The 21,460-nt window shown below is 37.9% G+C and overlaps 1 protein-coding gene across 5 annotated transcripts in view; it reads left to right on the top strand.

The window, feature by feature from the left end:
• Il1rap (interleukin 1 receptor accessory protein) overlaps nt 1–21,460 on the top strand; it is a 139,165-nt gene that overhangs the window by 90,605 nt on the left and 27,100 nt on the right. For all 5 annotated transcript variants that reach the window (XR_009056812.1, XR_009056811.1, XM_057764133.1 and 2 more), the window contains exons 5-8: nt 10,803–10,968; nt 13,702–13,773; nt 17,660–17,786; nt 20,004–20,152. Coding sequence is in view for 3 of the 5 variants with exons in the window: in XM_057764133.1 (XP_057620116.1) it covers nt 10,803–10,968; nt 13,702–13,773; nt 17,660–17,786; nt 20,004–20,152 (514 nt within the window). In the remaining 2 variants the exon portion in view is untranslated. The remainder of the gene's footprint in view (nt 1–10,802; nt 10,969–13,701; nt 13,774–17,659; nt 17,787–20,003; nt 20,153–21,460) is intronic.

Raw genomic sequence — 21,460 nt, 5'->3', positions numbered from 1 at the left:
GCTAGATTTGATCAGTATAAGGAAAGAAAGAAAATGGCATTACTGGACATGGAGGAAGGGAGGGGTAGGAATATCTCAGGACTGAGGCTAGACATGGAGGAAGGAAAAAAATGGGAACTTCTCAGGACTGAGGCTAGACATAGAGGAAGGTAAGGGATGGAACATTTCAGAACTGAGGCATTTTGAAGAATCTCTGTTCATATGAAGACACAATCATATTCTAAAGTCCAGAAAAGGTTATTTTTAGATGAAAGTGAGCGATAAAAAATTTAAGTTCCATTTATGTTTCAAGAAAAGGGTGCATAAAACAATAATATTTCTGCAGCAAAAAAGTATGTCAGAAGGCTATACTCTTAATAACTCTTTAAAAACAGGCCTACATCAGGGAAATGATATGATACATAAATAAATAGGGTGCAGAAATAGAATTTAGTTGTCTGAAGCTTATATAAATATTAAAAAGTTAATGTGGAGAAATTATTTTACACATGAAACCAAAGTAATATGGAAAATAACACTAAATCCAGGCATGCACATATATACACATGCACATACACACAAGCATGCATATGTACACAGAAATATATACATGCACACAATACATGTATATAAATAAGCACACATATGCACACATATGTACACATACATATGTGTGCACATACAATCACACACATGTACATACCAAAGTACCTGTATACATACATATGTGTATATATGCACACATAGAAGTATGCACAATCATATATTCACACACATGCACACAGATATACCCATTCCCATGTTCACACAGTGCACAGAAACTGCTGAAGATTGGTAGGAAGTAAAGAGAAAATTTTAAAACAAAGATAACCATAACCAAAGGCTAGAGTGGCCGCACAAATATATAATAAAGGAGATTTTTAAGACAGTGAGTGTTACCAGAGAGAAAATGGACATTTCACAATAGTGTCAAGATCATTTCTTTGGGAAGCATGAAACAACAGAACTGGATTACAAAAGTGTTTCAAAATACATGAATTTCTTAGAAATTGCCAAAACTTGAGGGGGAAATAGACAAATTCACAAGTGCAGTTCAGCAGCTTAAATTGTCTTTCTTGGTCAATTGCTAATGAAATGACTTAGTAGTCAGCTTTCTTTTTTTAACTGTACCAGTACTCTGTTAAGATTTTTTTGCAATACATTTTATTTTTCTATTAAATTAATTTATTTTTAAATGATCTTTTCTCATGCCTTTTGTGGGCCAGAAATGGACAGTCTGAAATTTACTAATGGTAAAACATTCAGTGGTTTCAGTCCACCAGAGTATGTAATGAGAATTTTGAAATTTAACTAGTTATATAGGAAGTCAGTGTGTGATCGTGAAAACTAGGAAACAAAGAGAAATAAGAATTATTCTCTTTCTGAAACTAATATCATGCCATGGGTTGACATACCAGAGACACAGAGAACACAGGAAGGCCTAGAGCTACTACATCATGAGTCTAAAATCAGCAAAGTGCACCACATATGCATGGTTCTCCTGATATAAAAGGGAAAAGTACCAAATTATGGAAACATGAAATGATTTTTTTTTAGAAAGAGAATGAATCCACATATCTAACAACAGACGTACACATACATGGTAAAATTATACCTGCAATGAGACTGTTTCAGAGAGTTTAAATGGTATCTACTCAGATGAGAAAATAGTGAAGGGAGGTTTGATTGACAAGGGCTGTGTGGAAGGCCTACAATGGTGATTCTCGGTATTATATTCCTGGTCTTGCTGGTGTTTACAAAGATAATATACGTTGTAATAACTCAATAGTTAATTCACACGATTATACTGGTTTCTGCATATGTTTTGTTGTGTGCTAAAATAAGTACGAAAGAAAAAGATACGGAGAATTGAGTGTGGGAGACAAGAGAGAGAATAAGGGAGGGGAGGAGAGTGGGAAGGGAAGTAAGTGGGCAGGAAAGACAGAGAGATTGAAGATACAATAACCTACTGCAGTGTGTGGACCGCAGGTGAGCACTGTTTCACATACATTACAAAACACGATAGAAAACTGGAATATTCTGAGTGTGGAACACAGATAATAGCAATAAATCATTACTTTTAAGTGGGACAATGGGGCCATAGTTACATTGTCAAGTAGGTTTAGTTTAGAGATGCACACAGAAGTATTTACAGGTGACAGTATTAGTATTAGTATTAGTATTAGTATTAGTATTAGTATTAGTATTAGTATTAGTATTATTAGTATTAGTATTAGTAGTGAGGTGATATTAACAGATTCACTCCAAAAAAGCAAAACCTCACTGTGGGAAGCTTCCTTGCTCACCAACATGACTTCTTTTCAATCCTATGTATTCCTATACACATTCTATCCTTCTTCTCATTTTCCCCATGCATGGACTCTGCCTAGGATTCTCTCTCAGAACAAGACAGATTCCACTCCTATCATGGGTTGCTCCTCGGGTCACGCCTATAGACCATTACCTATGTGATGTCCTTTTAAGGTGACTTTCTATTGCACTCACCACTGGAGTCTTCTATTCACTTACAAATACACTGGTTAAAGATAAACAGCTTCCTCATAGGCACAGAGTGGGGTTTAGCATGATAAATGAGATGTAGGCCCAGCTCCGTGCAATCTCAATAGGAACACACAATTCAACATGAGTACCATGTACACATGTGGTACATATGTACACATGCAGGCAAACACTCACTCATGTAAAACAACATTGAATACATCTTTTTTGTTTTCTTTTTTTAAAAAAGTGTAATGTTAAGTCCCACAAAGTAGTAGAGAGAAAATGTTCTGGTTTTCATAAGAAAATTTTATGTCCTGTGAGAGCAGTTGACTCTTGCATACTTCATATCAAATTATTCCAATCTTTGAATTTCCTGTCTCCATGAATTGTTATGCTAATAACCAATATATGAGAAATGGAGGATACTCTGGAGTAAGTTATGGACTTAGTAAATATCACATAAATCCAGAGACGTCTAAGACATCAGGGTAACAGGTAGATAGACAAGTAGAGAGTGGTTGCTGTCTTGTGTAAGAGTCTGAAACTAAACAATCACATTGCACATAGAGAAATGGATGCATCTCTGTGATAATTGAAGCAGTCATTAATTGAAATAAAGTGAGAAGAGTCACTGGGAGGTGGTGACACACGCGCCTTTAATCCCAGCACCTGAGAGGTAGAGGCAGGTGGATCTCTCTGAGTTTGAGGCCAGCCTGATCTACAAAGCAAATTCCAGGACAGCTAGGACTGTTACACAGAGAAACTGAAAGAGGGGGAGGGAGGGAGAAAGAGATGGAGCTGGAAAGGAGGGAGGGAGGGAAGGAAGGAGGGAGGGGGAGAGAAAAAGTGGGTAAGTATGTCTCTAGAGAGTGCAGTGATTGAAGACATAAAATCTAGATAAGAGATTGAGAAAATAATCACTTCTATGTAACTATTGCCAAGGCAGAGTCTTCACAGTTTATAGATGACTCAATGGGTAAATCATTTGCTGTACAACATGGGAACTTGAATTTGGATCCCCCAAACCCACATAAAGTGTCAGTTGTGGTGAGCACATCTGTAACCACATCAAGACTGGCGGGTTCTGCAGTCTCACAGATTTACTAGTCTAGGTGAAATGGTGGGCTGTACATTCAAAGCAAACCTGCTTGAACAAATGAGGAGAGAGTGGTACACAGACAAGTGCACACTCACACATGTATAAGCCTGTGTACACACACACACATATATATACACAATATACATACATATTAACACACACATACATATACACACATGAAACACACATACACAAATATACCCACATATATGCAAGTACACAAATATACACACATGTGCAAGCACACACACACACATACATACACACAGTGCAATTACTTGCTTTAAAGGAGAAGAGACAATGAGAACACAGCCACTCCTTCTATCTTCTGGTCATGATGAAACTGCTAATGTGGGTTGCATTGTTTTCTTTTTCTTTTTGTTTCTCATTTCTCTGCCTTTGTCTAATTGACTGGTACCGTTGAGCTCAAGAATTCTGCCACCAAGGGGTCAGGACTGAGGTTTTGGGTGGGTGCTTTCTCCAATTTGTTTTGATGACAGTCCTGATATTTCAGTTTTCTACCTTCTGCAGTCATCCTCTGATATATACAGCACTTCTTTTTAGGAAAATGGTCCTCTATAGTAATAGAAATAAAAGTTGGAGGCTTAAAAGTTACATAATTATAATCCATTTCATTAACTTGCCTTCCTCCTACCACCTACAAGTTGAAGAATGTTCGGCTCAAAGGAGGAAGAGGAAATGAGTGACTTCTACTTCAGTAATGCCGTCTGTAAGCTAAGTACTTTATTACCTCTGTCAGTGATCTTCAGAACTCTAAAAGGTAGACAGTGCCATTAATAGGGTACAGGATGTATTCCAAATGGCCTACTGTACTTTATTCTCCCAATGCCCTGAGAAAACACAGTGCCCTATTTCCCATGTTTTGTAGTCAATAACTACATAAGTCAATGATTCTGAGGCTGGGACAAAATTCCTCAACTAGGCAACTTATAGATTTTAATGGCTCATAGTGTCAATGATTTGAACTCATTTACCGACTCTATTGCTCTATTGTGCATGGCAAGGCAGAATCAACATGGCTAAAAGACAGGACAGAGGGTAGCTGTCTAACATGCCACATAGATGGTAGAGGGACAGACATGAAGGGGCCAGGGGAAAAGATAGTCTTAAAATGCAAGTTCCCAGTGACTTACTTCCTTCAACCACAGTCAGCTCTGAGGAATTCACTAATGGGTAGGTGTATTGATGAAGTTAGAGATCTTGTGAGCCAATCACCTGTCCCCAGACCATCACCTGGCAACCAAGTTTTACTACATGAGTTTTTGTGGGATATTTTTATATAAAAACCGTAACAAAAACCTAGGTGAGATGCTGTTGGGAAATTTATCAAATACCACTGGGCTAGAAGCCAAGCTTCAACTGCAGGTGTCAAGAGGATGTACTTTAGCTTTAAATTTTGAATTTATTCAACAGTCCAGCTGTAAATGGACATCCTGGGAGTGCAGGCCATTTCTAAAGCTTTTCCTGCCTAAGACTGATGCAGAGCAGGGAGTCCATTTCCTACTTTTAGATCTCAGGGCACTATAAAGGGAAAGACAATACGTGAACATATAGTGGTTTGTGAACTAGGTGATGAGATATAGAGCAAACTGTGAGTAGTGGGGTCTGGAAAGGATCCCAGTGGACTGTTAGAGGAGGAAAAAACCAAGTGTTCCCATTTCAGAAGTGTGGAGAAAGGGGAACAAGACAGAGCATGCCATTCATGTCGTTTCTTCCTCCGTCATCCTATATTCTTCACTGTAGGGTCTCCCTAATTCAGGACTTCTGTAATCCTGGCATGAATTGTTCAGTAAGTGACTGTCAATTGAGGCAGATTTGGTAACTTATCTGAAAAGTATACTATGCTTTATCAGTGATTTATTGAATTCCAAATATCTGGCTAGCCAAAGAACTTCTGGAATGCAGAATGTATTTAAGAATATAGGTTTAGGGGCTGGAGAGATAGCTCAGAGGTTAAGAGAACTGACTGCTGTTCTGGAGGTGCTGAGTTCAATTCCCAGCAACCACATGATGTCTCATACCCATCTATAATGAGATCTGGTGCCCAGAACACTATATACATAATAAATAAATTTTAAAAATATGACATTTGAAAAAAAAAGAATGTTGGTTTAGTCACGTAGCTACTCCAAAGAATATAGTAAATTCAAGTGTGATTTTTCTTACTGCCATTTATTATTATTATTATTATTTGTAGAACTTATTTTTCATGCCACCATGCATTTCATGTGGTTGAATTAATTCCCCCTTTTTATTGTGATGGTTGTCTATTTCAAATTTCCCTTTATAGAGACTTGTAAAAGGGAGGTCAATTTTCCCTTCTCCATGAGATGGGAGGAACCCATGAGGAAACTGTTTAATTGGGTGTTTCGTAACTATGTTACGGTAACTGTGAAGATCCTCTCCTGCCATGTAGCAGGATGGATGTTAGTCCAGATTGCAGTTTATAGAAACTGAATGTCTTCATGTCCATTGTGATTAAGTTTGCCACAGTACCTCTACTTTAAAATTTTTTAAATTAAAAAAATTCATACAATATATTCCCTTCCCCGAATTCCTCCCAGACCTAAAATAAAATTAATCACAATTGGCTAGATACTGTTGTGGATGTTTCTCCGAAAATATTCAAAGTATTGTCTTTTGTTTCTGATAAAGAACCCTGTGCTGGTGCTGGTGAGTTTTTATGTGAACTTGGCACAGGCTAGATTTTTTTTTTAAAGGAGAGGCTGTCAATTAAGAAAATACATAAGATTGGTCTATAGGCCAGACTGTAAGGCCTTTTCCTGATTGATGTTTGATGAGTCGTACCACCTCCAGGATGTTAGTCCTGCGGTGTGTAAGAAAGCAGACTGAGCAAACCAGTCAGCAGCACTGCTCTATGGCCTCTGCATCTGCTGCTCCCTTCAGGGTCCTGCCCGACTTCACTCAGCAATGGAGGGTGACCTGAGAATTGTGAGCTGAAATGAACCCCCTCCTCCCCAGGTTGATTGTGATTTAGCATAGCAATAAAAAGTCGAAGACATCGCCTTAGGAAAAAACATTTGTGAAAAATTACCAGGTTCAGACTCTTGTCATGGCACATGCTATTGGGAAGTTAATCCAATCTCTGTGTGATAGATTTTGAGTTACTCCAAGTTACTGTTTCAACTCGTTCGAATGGTTCTTCATCTCCCACGTTTGTCAACAATCTGTAGAGAGGGATTTTTAACCTTTGGCATGAAGTCAGTGTATTCACATTTCCTTTGAGAGCTGGGCACTTAGAATTCTGTGAATGTACACAAACACAGCATTTGGCATATAGTTTTAGGGCTCCTGAAAACATGAAATTCATTGTTTAAACTGAAAAACACATTAAATGGACATTTTGATACCTTGAGTCTAAATCAGGTCAAATGAATCATTCACTGTGTACACTAACTCAGAGCACATCTTTGTACCTTTCATGGTTATATTTCTTTGTTCTGTGCTAAGGGTGAGAGTTCTTTGTCTGCCCCCTCTTGAATACCCAGCATACACCATGAAACTGAGCCAATCTTCATTGCACTTAAGAATTGATTGAATAATGGATTTAGACTGCGTTGTAAAACTTCATGAAAATGTATGCCATCTCATTCTTTATTATTATGTGTCTAGCTCTTAACATTGCCTGGCACATAGAAGGGACATTGTAAATATTTATAAACACTGAAAGACTGAGTTCTCTTTATTGGAAATGGCTGACTTATGAAACTCCACAGAACTCAACAAAGTGAAGCATAGTTTATGCCAAGATTTTCATAGACTCAGAGCATCCATAGCTACCCCTAACTTTTCAGACAGTACATCTTAAACTCTTTATATTTTTACTCCCATTTACCGCCAAGTATCCCCTAAAACCTACTCCACATGTAATGGTCTGTATATTTAATACAACACATACTCTCTGAGCTCTCAATTCTGTGACATGTATCTGTGCTGCTTTCATACATATTTCAATCATGTAACACAAATGTTTTATACTCAATATGCCAAATATTGGTCCAATTACAGGCCCTGTAGACACAGTGCTTATCTACCCCTCACTGGCCCAATAGGAGTTAATTTTCCAGAAGAGGGTAAGCAATGTAGGGAAACTGACATTATAATAAAGCAATGCAAGTAATATCCAGGAGAAAAAGTACTCCAAGAATGAAGGGAGGTTCTTCACTCTTTCCTGTGCCCAGAGGGTTCTTTCACTTCCCCCACTAGCTCTCAATATTTTCCATCTTGTTTTCAGATCCAACACAAATCTTTCTCTAGTAAGATTTTTTTTTTCCTGTAGGCTCACTGTTTGATTCTCATTATATACTTCTTGACCCCAGTATGAATTCTTTTTCATTTATGACAGTCTTCCACTAGGCTGAACACCTATAAATATATTTTAGAAAATTGTGTCTTTTCCAGTCATATTTTCACACAGTTCCTGTTTTGTAATAGACTTCTCTAATGGAAGCTACTCCTTACTTTATTGTGACATCATCCTACCCACAACCTTTATCTCCTCACACAATTTTTTCCTTTCTAGGATCCCCAAAATCATTTCATGTGCTGTTGCCCACTTACGTGGTGTGGTAGGTTGTCATAGCAACTATTGCGTGGTTGACCAGTTGGTCTTGTGTTTAACTTCTCTCTTTTGAATTCAGAATGAGGAACTAATGGGCCAGATCAAAGGGCCATTTGCTAGTCATACAAGTGTTTTTGCTCCATTGAAGAAATTGACTCAGTGCTAACTAGTTTCTTGATTTTGAAAACTTGTTTTTTGTTCTTTGAGTATCCAAATCTTTGTTCATGCCACTTTTCTTCTGAATTTTAAGCAAATGTCTCTGAAGCTATAATAATGATTGTTTTCCGGAATAGTTTATTATCTATAAAAAATAATGTCTTTAAGACACATACTAAAGAGTCTAGATGTGGAGCTATTTGTATTTAAAAAGCTCTAACTAAACTGCAGACTGAGATTAATGTGCATTTGTAATAGAACAACGTGCTCATTTTCTATACTGCAATATACATATTTAAGATGTAAGCATTTCCCTCCTTTTCATTCAAAAAATGCTATTGGACTAACAGCTTTGAAACTGTCCAAAAATTCAGTAAAAATATCTACCACTTCATGCAGAGAAGTATACTTTGCAGTTTAGCCCTAACTGTAGAGAATAGTCTTTTCACACTCTTAGCACTGGTGTTGGCCTTGAGTGTGACACAGATACATGAGTATGGAAAAGATGCAGGGGTATGACAAAGATGCAGGGGTGTGATGTAGATGCAGGGGTATGACATAGATGCAGGGGTATGATGTAGATGTAGTGTATGGTATAGATGCAGGGGTGTGACATAGATGCAGGGGTATGGCACAGTTGCAGGGCTGCAGTATAGGATGATAGCAGAGTGTCATGTGGAATTAAAAGTAAAAGCTTTGAGACAAATGTACTTTGATTCACAATAGAAATAAATATATCCGGTTCCAATCCCAGTCCTAGCACTACCACGTTGTAAGAAATCAGCAGTTAACTTCTACACATCTTTGTTTCCTCATTCATAAAATGGGGTCAGAAGATTACGAACTTTGTAAGTTTGGGACACGTGAGATAATATAGCATCTTAAACACATATCCTACTGTGATTTTCATAACCCTGGCTTTGAATAACAATTTTTGACTCTTAGTTCAGAATCCAGTGAGAGACCTTTATTCTGGCACCTGGCAGCGAGTTTCAGCTCTGTGCTGTGCTGTCTAGAATGACTCTTTATCTACCTCGTTTCTTTTCCTATCAGCAAAACTGGGACACGTTCAGCCCGATCTGCCTGCTTCACACGGATTTAAGAACAGCTAAGTCAACAAATGAAGGAATGCTATCTGGTGGCTGTTCAAATGAAATGTGTCGTCCCGTCAAATAGAGTTCTAGAGACATAATCAAATCAGCCCAAACCACGTCTGACATGAATTCGTTATAAGTTGTCAACCTTTCTGACTTCCTACTTTGGGGTAACCTTGGGGTCCTTTTGTGACAAGCATCTGGAAGGGCTGCTTACCCAACAGAAGAAATGGATTGAGAAAATGTCTTACCTGAGCCAGTATCAGTTCCTCTTAATTTCCATGAGGCGCAACTATATTTCCTCTGACAAAGTCTTGCAAAATGCATTTCTGAGGATAACTGTCATCTTTCAAAATTCACAAGCCAGGAACTGAAGTAAAAAGAAAAAAAAAAACCCTTAAGCATCCAGAACTTCAATGTTAAATGTGTAAAATACAAGAACTTTAAAATATAAGTCAGTGACAGATATCCAGGAGCTTAAAGATCTCAAGTCCTTAAAGATAATGTATTATTTTGTCATTCACAAATTAAGTCTTAAACAAAAAACCAGTTTTGAAAGTAAATATTTAAAGTACATTTTTGTCATATTTTGACTTTTTATAAATAAAACCACACAACCAGAGACTAAAACATAAACAGGACTATGATTTTTATTTTGCAAGAGACGCCCCAGTTTTATATTTTAAATAGCAGCTGATTTGTATCAAAATATGATCTAGAAGCAGAAATAACTTCTTGAGCTATACATTTTGGGGTGGCAGATTAAAAGTGGTTTGTAGTAATACTCTTGAGAAAAATGGAATAAAGTTAAGAGAAGAACACAAAATGTTGTTTGAAAATGACTAACAGAGAAATTCAATGAAATAGAATAGCTAAGCATACCAAAATTGGTGTCAGGTTTACCAAAGTGATGCAATTCCTGAATAGACAGAGTCAGTAAGGAGGGACAGGAAATGGTGTATGACTGTCGTAAAGCAGGGCTTGCAGCCGTCCGTATTTTCTTAGTTTTCATTGCAAAACACGAATCTTGTTTCACTATCGAGAAGGGATTCCAAGAGTTTGAAAACTGAACCTGAGACAGAAAGCTCGATTTTGATGTCTTATATTGAATTAGAAGTTTAATTTCTCTTATACACAAAAACTTAAAGTTGTACTTAATCCATATACTTTTTATTGTAAATAACATTGTCCGGATACTTGACTAAATATTTTTATGAAAATTATACCATAGATATTTGGATGTTCTGTGTAAAATGAGGTGTAAAAGCCACTTTAATGTGTGTTATGTGTGTACATGTATCTAAACAGCAAACCGCTTTTCTTATTCTAGGGTTGTACTGAAATCGTGGATTTTCATAATGTACTACCTGAGGGTATAAACTTGACCTTTTTCATCCCCTTGGTTTCAAATAACGGCAATTATACATGTGTGGTCACATATCCGGAAAACGGACGCCTCTTTCACCTCACCAGGACTATGAGTGTGAAGGTGGTAGGTAAGCATGACTTGTCATTCACAAGTGTATCACGGAACGGCTATGATTTTGTTTAGGCTCTTAATGGGTTATTATACACAATCACACAAACTCTACTGAAAAAAAAAAAGATACAGAATTTATTCACTGCCCTAAACTCAGAGCCTGTAAGCAAGACCATGTACAAAGTAAGCAATCAGTAACTGTTGGTTGACTTACTGCATATGTGAATGAGCAACAAGTGTGCCGGGGTGTCAGGGAACGAGAACATAGCTGGATAGGTGGGTGCTCATGGTCTGTGGGTGCTTTTGTTAGTCATGCGTTTTTGACCAAGGCCTAGGAATCAGCTGCATAACAAAACAGAGGGAGAACGGCTTGGGATGGAGACCGTGTGTAACAGGTTCAGGTATACTTGAGTCATCTTTCTTCATACCCCAACTTTTACTAGATGGGGACTCCGCATAAAGGTGCTGCATGAGTTAGTGGAAAGATTTTCAATTCCAAGTCTCTGTTTGAGACTGTTTCCTTGAGTGAATCTGCCATCGGATCCAATACAAATTACCACAAAAAAAAAGGAAAAAATAATAGTGCAAGTTTTTAACACAGCACCAGTAATATCTAAATCCACCAATTCTGTGATTGCATTTTTTCAGTTACTTTTGGAATGATGCTAGGTTGGGAATGAATTCATGAGGAAAAAAGAAGGCTGGATTTAGAATCTGAGTGTGCTTTAGAAACCAGATGAATTATATCACATAATCTTGATCTCAGATGTTGTTTATAATTTATGTGCCTATATGCCCGTAGTTTTATCTGTGTTTGGAAAGTGAGAACAGGTGTTCTTGGTCACAGATTTAGGTGTAAAGTAGTTGACAAACACAGCTAAGCTGTAGAAGTCATTCTTTTTTTTATCCTTTATTTGGCATGGTTATTCTATTTATATTTCTTTTTTATAATTAATTAATTTATTTATTTATTAAAGATTTCTGCCTCCTCCCCGCCACCGCCTCCCATTTCCCTCCCCCTCCCCCAACCAACTCCCCCTCCCTCAGCAGCCCTAAGAGCAGTCAGGGTTCCCTGACCTGTGGGAAGTCCAAGGACCTCCCACCTCCTTCCATGTCTAGTAAGGTGAGCATCCAAACTGCCTAGGCTTCCACAAAGCCAGTATGTGCAGTAGAATCAAAACCCAGTGCCATTGTTCTTGACTTCTCAGCAGCCCTCATTGTCCACTATGTTCAGCAAGTCCGGTTTTATCCCATGCTTTTTCAGACCCAGTCCAGCTGTTAAAGGCTAGGCTCACAACCAAAAATAGAAGTCATTCTTAACTAACCCTCAAATGACACAAGTCTACTTTTCAAAGCTGTGACACATTGGGCATTTATTAAACTTCACTAAAGGATGCTTTAGTATATTGTACTTAATTTGTTTTTATGTAATTTATTCCTATTAATGAAACTGGGGGTGAATTTTATTTACCATAATTAGAGTTATAGAAAATATATTCTTCAAAGTAAAATATACTTGTGTACATATGATTACTATATGGAGAAATATGGGTGAGAACCTGGTCAGTCTTTAAGCACACACTCTTAAATACCATACCTGGGTTAAAGAGATGCTTCAGAGGTTAAAAGCACTGACTTTTCTTCCAGAGAACCCAAGCAATCTGAGACTCCCTTCTGCCCTCATGTGCACCAGACATGAATGTGATACATAGGCATACATGTAGGCAAAGCATCCATATTCATAAAATGAAAATAAACAAATTTTCAAACACACCACACTGCAAAACTCTTTCAAGGTACTTTAACACATAGACCATACAAACAGCAGCATTTCCATGCATGGACATTTGGCTAGTAATCCAATATCAATCAGTCAGACATGTTAAAGTGTCCTTAAATTTAACTAGCTAAATATTCATTTACGATTATCCAGGTCTCATACTAAACATTCTGAGTATCTAAGGGAGAAATACTTGGACAATAAGCTTAAACAATAAGCAAGGTTTACAAATTGAAAGCACATAGTTTCATGTATGGAATATGTGTGGAAAAAGTAGCTTGGAAATTAAAAGAGGATGAAGAAAGAGAAGAAATAAGACATGAAAGTTGCTATTTTTAATATGGCAAGAGGGGTCTATGCCACATGAGCACTGGAAATCGAGAACACTGCTAAAACAATCTACCCACCCCCTAAAAAATGCAGGGGTTCCATATATTTCATTTGGATTTTTGCAAAGAAAAAGCTGTTTTTCTGTGCTCACAACACTGCTGTCACTAAATGTGCGAATTTTCCACACCAAGCAATTCTCTAGTTCTCTGAGACACCCTCTGTGTTTCCTACATTTTAATTCATTTTGATACTAAATACCTGGAGTTTGCACAGACCACACAGATTGAGGGCTCCATCTTCAAAGAATCTGAGGGACTCAAAAGCTCTGGGTTCAGGAAGTGGGGACTAAATGTAACTATCAGAGGACTACGATGAAAGATGCTCACGCCATCCACAGCACTCAGGAAATTAAAGGGCTCTCAGTAGTTCTGTGTTAGGGATAAGTAATAGCGATGAATACAGATTTCCTATTACATCACATTTCATTTTCAAAGAGTGAAGTCCAGGAATTGGGTATATATTAGGCCATAGACCTTCTCAAGAATTGACAAACTATGCCAGGAAGTTGAACAAGTTGGATGCAGAGGTTTGCATAAGCCTGGATGATTTAACATCCCCCTTTTGCATTTCCTATCGTAGGCTCGCCAAGAGATGCATCACCACCCCAGATCTATTCTCCGAATGACCATGTTGTCTATGAGAAAGAACCAGGTAATTATCGGTGTGGTTCCTATGTTTGATTAGAGTCTCTTAATTACAAGAAGCAAAGCATAGGTTAGCATGAAGCAGTAAAGGATAATTGGACAGAAATGCACAGGTTTCCAGTGAAATGTGATGGAAAGCCACGGCACATAAGGACTCAGGAGTCTGAGCTTCTCTTCCAGTGCAGGGCCTTGTCCTCTGCTCCTTGCTTTCCTCTGTGGTTACGATCTGACGAAAACTTGACTTTGCGCAGCACTTTGGTTTGCCGAGGCCTCAATAAAAGGACAAGATGGCTTTTAAGTTTCTGCTTCCTCTTCAGAACGTGGAGCTTGGAATCAGACAGGACTGAGAGCATCATGGAAATAAACAGATTCATGACCACTGTCAAATGATTGCCATGACTCCCTGGGCCGCCCATAAGTTTTCATAACATTTTATTCTAGAAAGAAATCATTCATAAATTACCAAATAAGAGGGTTTTTTGTTGTTCTTTTGATTAAAAGCCTTCTACAATAGAGTAGAAAAACATGGAAAATTCTGACACTTTTACATCATCTTCTTTTTAAATTTAGCTAATACATTTTTGTTATTTTTCATATCAGTCCCAGTTCCCTCTCCCTTCCTTCCTCCTGCTCCTCCCACCATCTCCCCCACCCCAACAGCATCCACTCCTCAGAGAGGATGAGGCCTCCCATGGGGAGTCAACAAGGTCTGTCACATCACTTGAGGCAGGACCAAGGACTTCCTCCCCGTATCTTAACTGAGGAAGGTAACCCTCCCGAGGGAATGGTTTCCAAAAACCAGTTCATGCACTATGGATAAATACTAGTCTCACTTCCAGTGGCCCCCTAAACTGCCCAAGCCACTGTAAAACCATTCTAGACCTGTGAGAAATATAGAAGAGTTGTTTGTGTGGATTGAAGCTATAAAGCCAGAGGTCATCTAGGTGGCTTGCCCAAAAGGCAATGTTCTGATGAGTTTTCAGATATGATTTGGATCGTAAGGAATAGAGGATGTATTAAGAGTTGGTTGCTCTAAAATAGACTGCATTTCCTAGGGTTAATATGAGCTTTGTTTAAGAACTGGAACAATATTGTCACCGTTGAAGTAAAAACCTCTCAGCAACCCAAGTACGTTTCCTCTACTTACCGGGCCGCATTTCCAAAGCATTCCTGAACTCATGTTCATTTTCCTTCATTATGGAAACAACAATTCATAATCTGTATGGTGACATGAGAGAGGCCATGCATTGTAGTGAAAGGTTTGGAGCCAGTGTTAGTCAGTTCATCCAAGATAATTAGAGGTTTCTTCAGAGTCTGGGCAATAGTGAGCCAAGAGTACAAGCATAAAGCAGAATTATTCTCAGCAGGCTGGTGTAACAGTCAAATCCTTCCCTAGTTCTTATTAACAATTTGACCTACAAACAATGCTGCTTAACACGTAGACATTTCAACTTTTGCTTCTGTGGGACATTAATTTTTAAAAGACTTCATGCTGTTTGATTAAGAATAAATGCCTAGGGTAGGGAAGACTTATTTGGGAAGGAGGGAGGAGGGCAACACAGAAGGACAGGGAAGGAGGAGGAATGTATAACACCAAGGATGTTTTAAGAAGCTGGAGAGAATTATGATATTTTATGTTCACTTAAAATTACTATATATATATATATAAAGTTATGCCACTTGGGAAAAAAATTCTCCCCACAAAAAAAAAAAAAAACATAGACTATTTAACAAAAACCTAATGCCAGTCATATGATATCTTCGTTCATGTTGTTGGTCAGGATAGTCCAAAAAGTTGCCAAAACAATACAGGCTGTCACTGTTGTCCTTGAATGCCTCTCAGAAATTGAAAGTAAGACCTTATCACTGATGATTTAGCAAACTTGGAAATCAGAACTTTGAGGATTCAATCTGAATCTAACCTAGAAGTCTCTCCTCTGAAGACTAGTTCTCATAGTATGGGAAGGAGATATGCAAGCTTTCAAAGGAGAAAAGCAGTCAATAGTTCTACCCATCTGTAAAGCCGACAAACTAAAATAGCCAGAACATCAAGGTCTTGCAAAAGGTACAATAATAGCTCTTCTATACCAGGACCAAAGAATAGCCACCTAGTTAGACTTAATGTCATCTTGATCGGTAGGAATTCATGCCTACCTCTGTAAACGTAGTTAGCTGGTGAGATTTTGAAATCAAGAAGAGCATCTACTACTGCCCCTTGCATAAGCCAGTATAATTTCTAACTTCTGTGTAAATACCCACAGCTAGGTATAGCTCTCACCCCTCATCAAAGAAGCCTATTTTTGCATCAAGGCCATACTGATCAAAATTTGTAGAGATCAACTGACTATGTGGTACCCATCACTGTTGGCACATCTATCACAGTTCCTTTACCTACAGCTCAAGGCAAACATATAATTATATATCTGTAATTTAAGTAACTGTTTCGTGGATTCCTATACACCCCCTGACTCTTATATCCTTTCTGCTTTACCTCCATTAATGTTTCCTGAGCCATGGAAGGGTTGTTCTAAATGGGAACATTTAGATTTAGACACTCAACAGTCACTAATTTTTTTTCCAGTACCATAATCATTGATAAGTTGCCCATGTTTTAGTAAATAGAACCCACACTCATGCTCATGGAAACAATCCTAATTATATTCAGGGCTTAACAAAAAAAATACATCGACATATGAGAAGACTTGGTAAAAAATAAGGTACTCAGGGGAGTAGAGGGACAGGATGAAAATAGCCAAACTTGGTTATGTAAATGTCTATGATTCTGAAAGAAGAAAACATAAGAATAAAAAAGAATAAGGAAAACAATAGCAAGTACAAGTATTTAGTTCTACCAAGTTCACAGCAATTATGCTGGTCTTGACATGATTGCTAGCACTATTATCCCCACTGGTGAACCTCCCTCGTCTCATGAACCATCTCAGCTACGTAACTTAGAACTGCTTTTTAAAACTAAGATTCTGCATGTTTGGAGATGTGGATTCCCTGGCCAGTTCTCTTGGCAATGTTTCATCCTCTTGGATAAGGACCCATCATCTAAGAACTCTTTTATTGGTCACTGTGGTTGACAGAGAATAGCCATGATAGGCTCGTATATTTGAATTCTTAGTGCACAGTTTATGGAACTGTTTGAGAAGGAGTAAGATCCGTGGCTGGGAGTAGACTTTGATGCTACAAGATCTCCTATGATATTCTATGTTAGCTCTCTCTGCCTCACATTTTTTGATGAGATGTAATCTCTCAGCTCCTGTTCCAGCACCATGCTGTCTGGTCTGCTGCCAAACTCTTGTGATGGGCCGGGCGGTGGTGGCGCACGCCTTTAATCCCAGCACTTGGGAGGCAGAGGCAGGTGAATCTCTGTGAGTTCGAGACCAGCCTGGTCTACAAGAGCTAGTTCCAGGACAGGCTCCAAAGCCACAGAGAAACCCTGTCTCGAAAAAACAAAACAAACAAACAAAAAACTCTTGTGATGGTCATCATTTCCAACCATCTGGAACCGTGAACCTCAAATTAAATATTCTCTTTTATAACTTGCCTTGGTCATGGTGAAAAGGAACTGAGGCAGTCAGACTTTATGAGGGAAATAACAAAAGGGGAGGTTTGGGCCTGAGAAGAATGCTGCCAGAGTTCCTCTGGCATTTTAGAGCATATTTATATAGTGATAGAAAATGGCCATTTTGGTAATTGTATGTACAGTTGTTGGGCTTCTCTTCTTGGTTTTATTTTATTTTTTGTGCATTTGGTGTTAGAATGATGAATGCTTTATTGGCTTTTAGTGGCCACTAGAGAATCAGGCACATATGAGTCATATGAAAGATGCATATTGATGGCTTAATATAGGTTAACATCATCTATTCAATTTGGTTGTTTGTCAGGAGAGGAGCTTCTTATCCCCTGTAAAGTCTATTTCACTTTCATCATGGACTCCCACAATGAGATCTGGTGGACCATCGATGGAAAGAAGCCTGATGATGTCACCACTGACATCACCATTAATGAAAGGTAACATGGGTGTATACAGGCTCTCTAGTCATTGTCAATCTCAGGTCTTGATACACACCATTCAATGTGCATGATGATTGTTTTTCCTTTAATAAAATGTAGCAAGATTTTTGGTGGCTGCATCCCAAAGCAGGGCTATGGGACTTGCAATGCAAGTGCACACACTTGATAGATTGCATGCCAAAATTTGGTATTACATTGTCTTGAGTCCGGGTACCTTCATCACAGTTGTTACAGGCATGTGCTATATTGTCTTAAGCTCTACAGACGTCACATGTTTATGCTATGATTCTTATTTAGAAACATTTGGGATGTATCTCCCTCATGAATCTAAAGATACATGAGAAGGAGAAATATTGGGATGTGGCTACCTGAAAGTATTTGGGTTATAATCTTCCTCACTCCTGGAGAATGGATCTAGATATTTGCTTCTCTTATAATTATGTTTATTTCTTCTATTAATATAACCATACTTTTCCTATCTTCCTTTGATACTTGAGAATTACTTGTTAAATACTAATATTTTTGTTCTTTAAATTTCACTTTAAAAAGTAAATGTGCAAAACTCTCAAAAAGCTAATTTTTTAAAAAGCTGATGGTTAATAATGTTGACCTCTCTTAAAATGTCAAACTGAGTCACTTTATTCTTAAGCAAACTTGATATTTTTAAGCATTTAAAGCAAACTTGATATTTTTAAAAATTTAACAAAGGGGGTATACAGGTCTCTGAAGACTGAAGATTTCTCTATAAGTGAGCTATAAATTGCTAGAAAGAATTGTTTTGCTTTGGAAACCAATAAATCACAGTGGTCAAGAATGTGACAGAGTGGCAGAAGTCCCCAAGTTGATCACCTTGTGCCAACAGACCTTAAGCTCATTGTATTTCCACAATCAAAACCTGTTTCTTTCCTACTAGTAAGTTAAGATTTTGTAGAAATTATAAAATATCTACTTTGAACAGCTTCTTATCCTTAGATAGGACAAACAGTTACAGCAGAGATTTAAATATTATATGATATATAAATGATTGAGAAGGAATGGGTGTTGCAGGAAGAGTTCTTAGGGGACTCGGTCGGTTTGGAAGGATTAGGGGGCATTTCACAGATGAAAAAGTTTTCAAATCAAATTTGCTAAGTTACGAAATTAAAGCTGGTAAAAAGAAATGTGTTCAAAGACTTTAGGGAAACAGAGGAAAATTGGAGGGAAAAAAAAGCCTCCCAACATGTCATGTTTCGTAGAAGGAACTACATGATGAAAGGTTCAGCTTGAGGCCCCAAGAGACAGTTACTGATAAGTTCAGGAATTCTGAAAATTGAGATTCTCCTCTTCATATTAAATGAATCCTTATGAGAACAAAGTCATGTTATTCCACCTTGCTGCAACTAAGACAAACTTGCAGTGTTCGTGAGAGCAGGAAAATAAGTTTGGGAGAAAACTACTTGTTCCTGAAACACAGTTTTATGACTGACACCATGTCTAATCTACAGGAGAACCTGGTCAGCTAAGGGAGAGATATATTTAAACCCCTCTGAGACAAGGAGTTGAAGGGATTTTAAATCTTGGTCTTAAACACAAATACTTGCTCTTGGACCTACTGTAGTTGTATATCCTTACTTCACAGCTCAGTTTTCATGTTCTGAGATGTTTCTTCTCTTTGCACATAAAGATTGAACTAAGCGGTTTCAACATTTCACACAAACATCCTGGCTGTCTGCATTTGGAAATCAAGCTTTCCGTATCTCTGTAGCATGACAGTTATGTGGGGCTGTGATAACTCAGAAGAGCAGTCATCAAGCGTGGCTGCAGCAGAGACGCCTGTTCAATCTTCTGAGTATTTCAGTAAATTATTCCCATAATACACTCTTTTACAAAAGAGCCAAGGCATGGCAAGTTTAATGGCACTGCCCAAGGTGCAAATGACAAAACATGGATCAACCCCCCCAAATAAGTCTGATACCAGAAGATTCTTTTCAAGCTGATGCAGGCATCGTTCCTCAGCGTCTAGAGCAAGGGTGACATTTAGCTGTGAAGGAAGAGCTACAGTGAGAATCTAGCATTGGGTTTGTCCGGCATTAGGCTAATGTGTGGTATGATAAGGCCTTTGTCAGCATTACAACCCTCTCCCGCAGGACTCTGTAGTTGCTTGCTTCTTATTCACACAGAGGGCACAGCCTGTGTGTCTCACAAACGTTTTGATTTCTTTCTCCTTGTCTGTAGTATAAGTTATTCCCCAACAGAGGATGAAACAAAGACTCAGACTTTGAGCATCAAGAAAGTCACCCCTGAGGATCTCAGGCGCAACTATGTCTGTCATGCTCGAAATACCATAGGGGAAGCTGAGCACGCAGCCAAGGTGAAGCAGAAAGGTAATGGATGCACCCAGCCGATGACTCTGTGAACTCTCAAATAACGCTGTGCTGAATAGGAAATCAGAGAGAGAGAACTCCAGCGCCTAGCACATCGGACAAAAAACAATGAATCAGTTAAATGAAAAACCTTAGGAGAAAGCTTCCATCTTTGCAAAGAGGCTAGCATGTTAGTTCTGAGAGTGTCAGCACCTTAGTACCTAAATGTTGCTTGAAAACTCCATGAATGCAACAGCAAGACACAATTTTATATCTTAAATAATCATGAAAAGCGAAAATCCTCAAAGCTAGTAAGGGGTAATAGAATTTCTAGAATCACATATTGTTGTTGAAGTTCAAAGATGCCCTTAGATATAACTGAAAGCAGAGTTTAAGGGTCACATATTTGATCGTGCCTTATGACCTTTAGAAATTTTTCCTCAATCACACATCCTCGCTATTCTTAGAAGTGTAAGAAAGAATGAAACATAAGTAGCAGTCGTCTATTTGTCTATAAATACATAAGGAAGGAACAGGATATTGATTCTCAAAAAAATGTAATTTCAGATTCATGTTTTACACATTATGTATCCATCATTAGGCAGTTTTATATTATAATTGATAAAATAAAATTTATTAAATTATGATTTAGTTTGATGTTAAAATAATTCCTATGTTATTATCTGTATTTTCTAAAATAAATAAAAATTACAAATCCTTCTTGTGTGAGCTGTTGCTCCTGAAGCATATTGCCTAAATTTTTCTTTGAGTCTTTCCCCTGGCACAAATCCCATCCAATTGATCCCTTCCTGATTATTTTCTAGAGGTATGGAGTAAACTTAACAGAGACATCACGTGGTTAGTATGGCATTCTGAAACATCCTAGCCCTCACATTTTATAGTTTATAACATATATATATAAATGAAACATTTGATACACTTTATAACATTTATATAAAAAAGGAAAATGTTGACTTATGGTTGTTGCATTTGCTTTAGACTTGAATCCTTTTTATTTATTTATTTTAAGCTGAGCAACAAAGAGGGCACAATCAAATGTTGTCTTACAAATTAGAAACAAATTGTTTATAGCTCTTAAGAAGTCTTAAAGAATTTGTTCAGGATGCTCCGTTGCTTCCATCTCAGAAGACACTGTAGTGAATTATCTGTGCTCAAACATCAGATACCCTAATAAAATCCTAGTTTTCTTTTAGCCCAACTCTCTGATCTTGGAAAACTAAAGCACTCTTTGAGCCTCATTATTTTTATCATAAAAAAGGGAGAAAATTATACTAGCACCTCTAAGGTTGTCAAAAATGCACAGAACAA

The sequence above is a fragment of the Chionomys nivalis genome, chromosome 3 (assembly GCF_950005125.1).
Source record: "Chionomys nivalis chromosome 3, mChiNiv1.1, whole genome shotgun sequence".
NCBI lineage: Eukaryota > Metazoa > Chordata > Mammalia > Rodentia > Cricetidae > Chionomys > Chionomys nivalis.
This window is presented reverse-complemented; position numbering and strand designations above follow the sequence as displayed.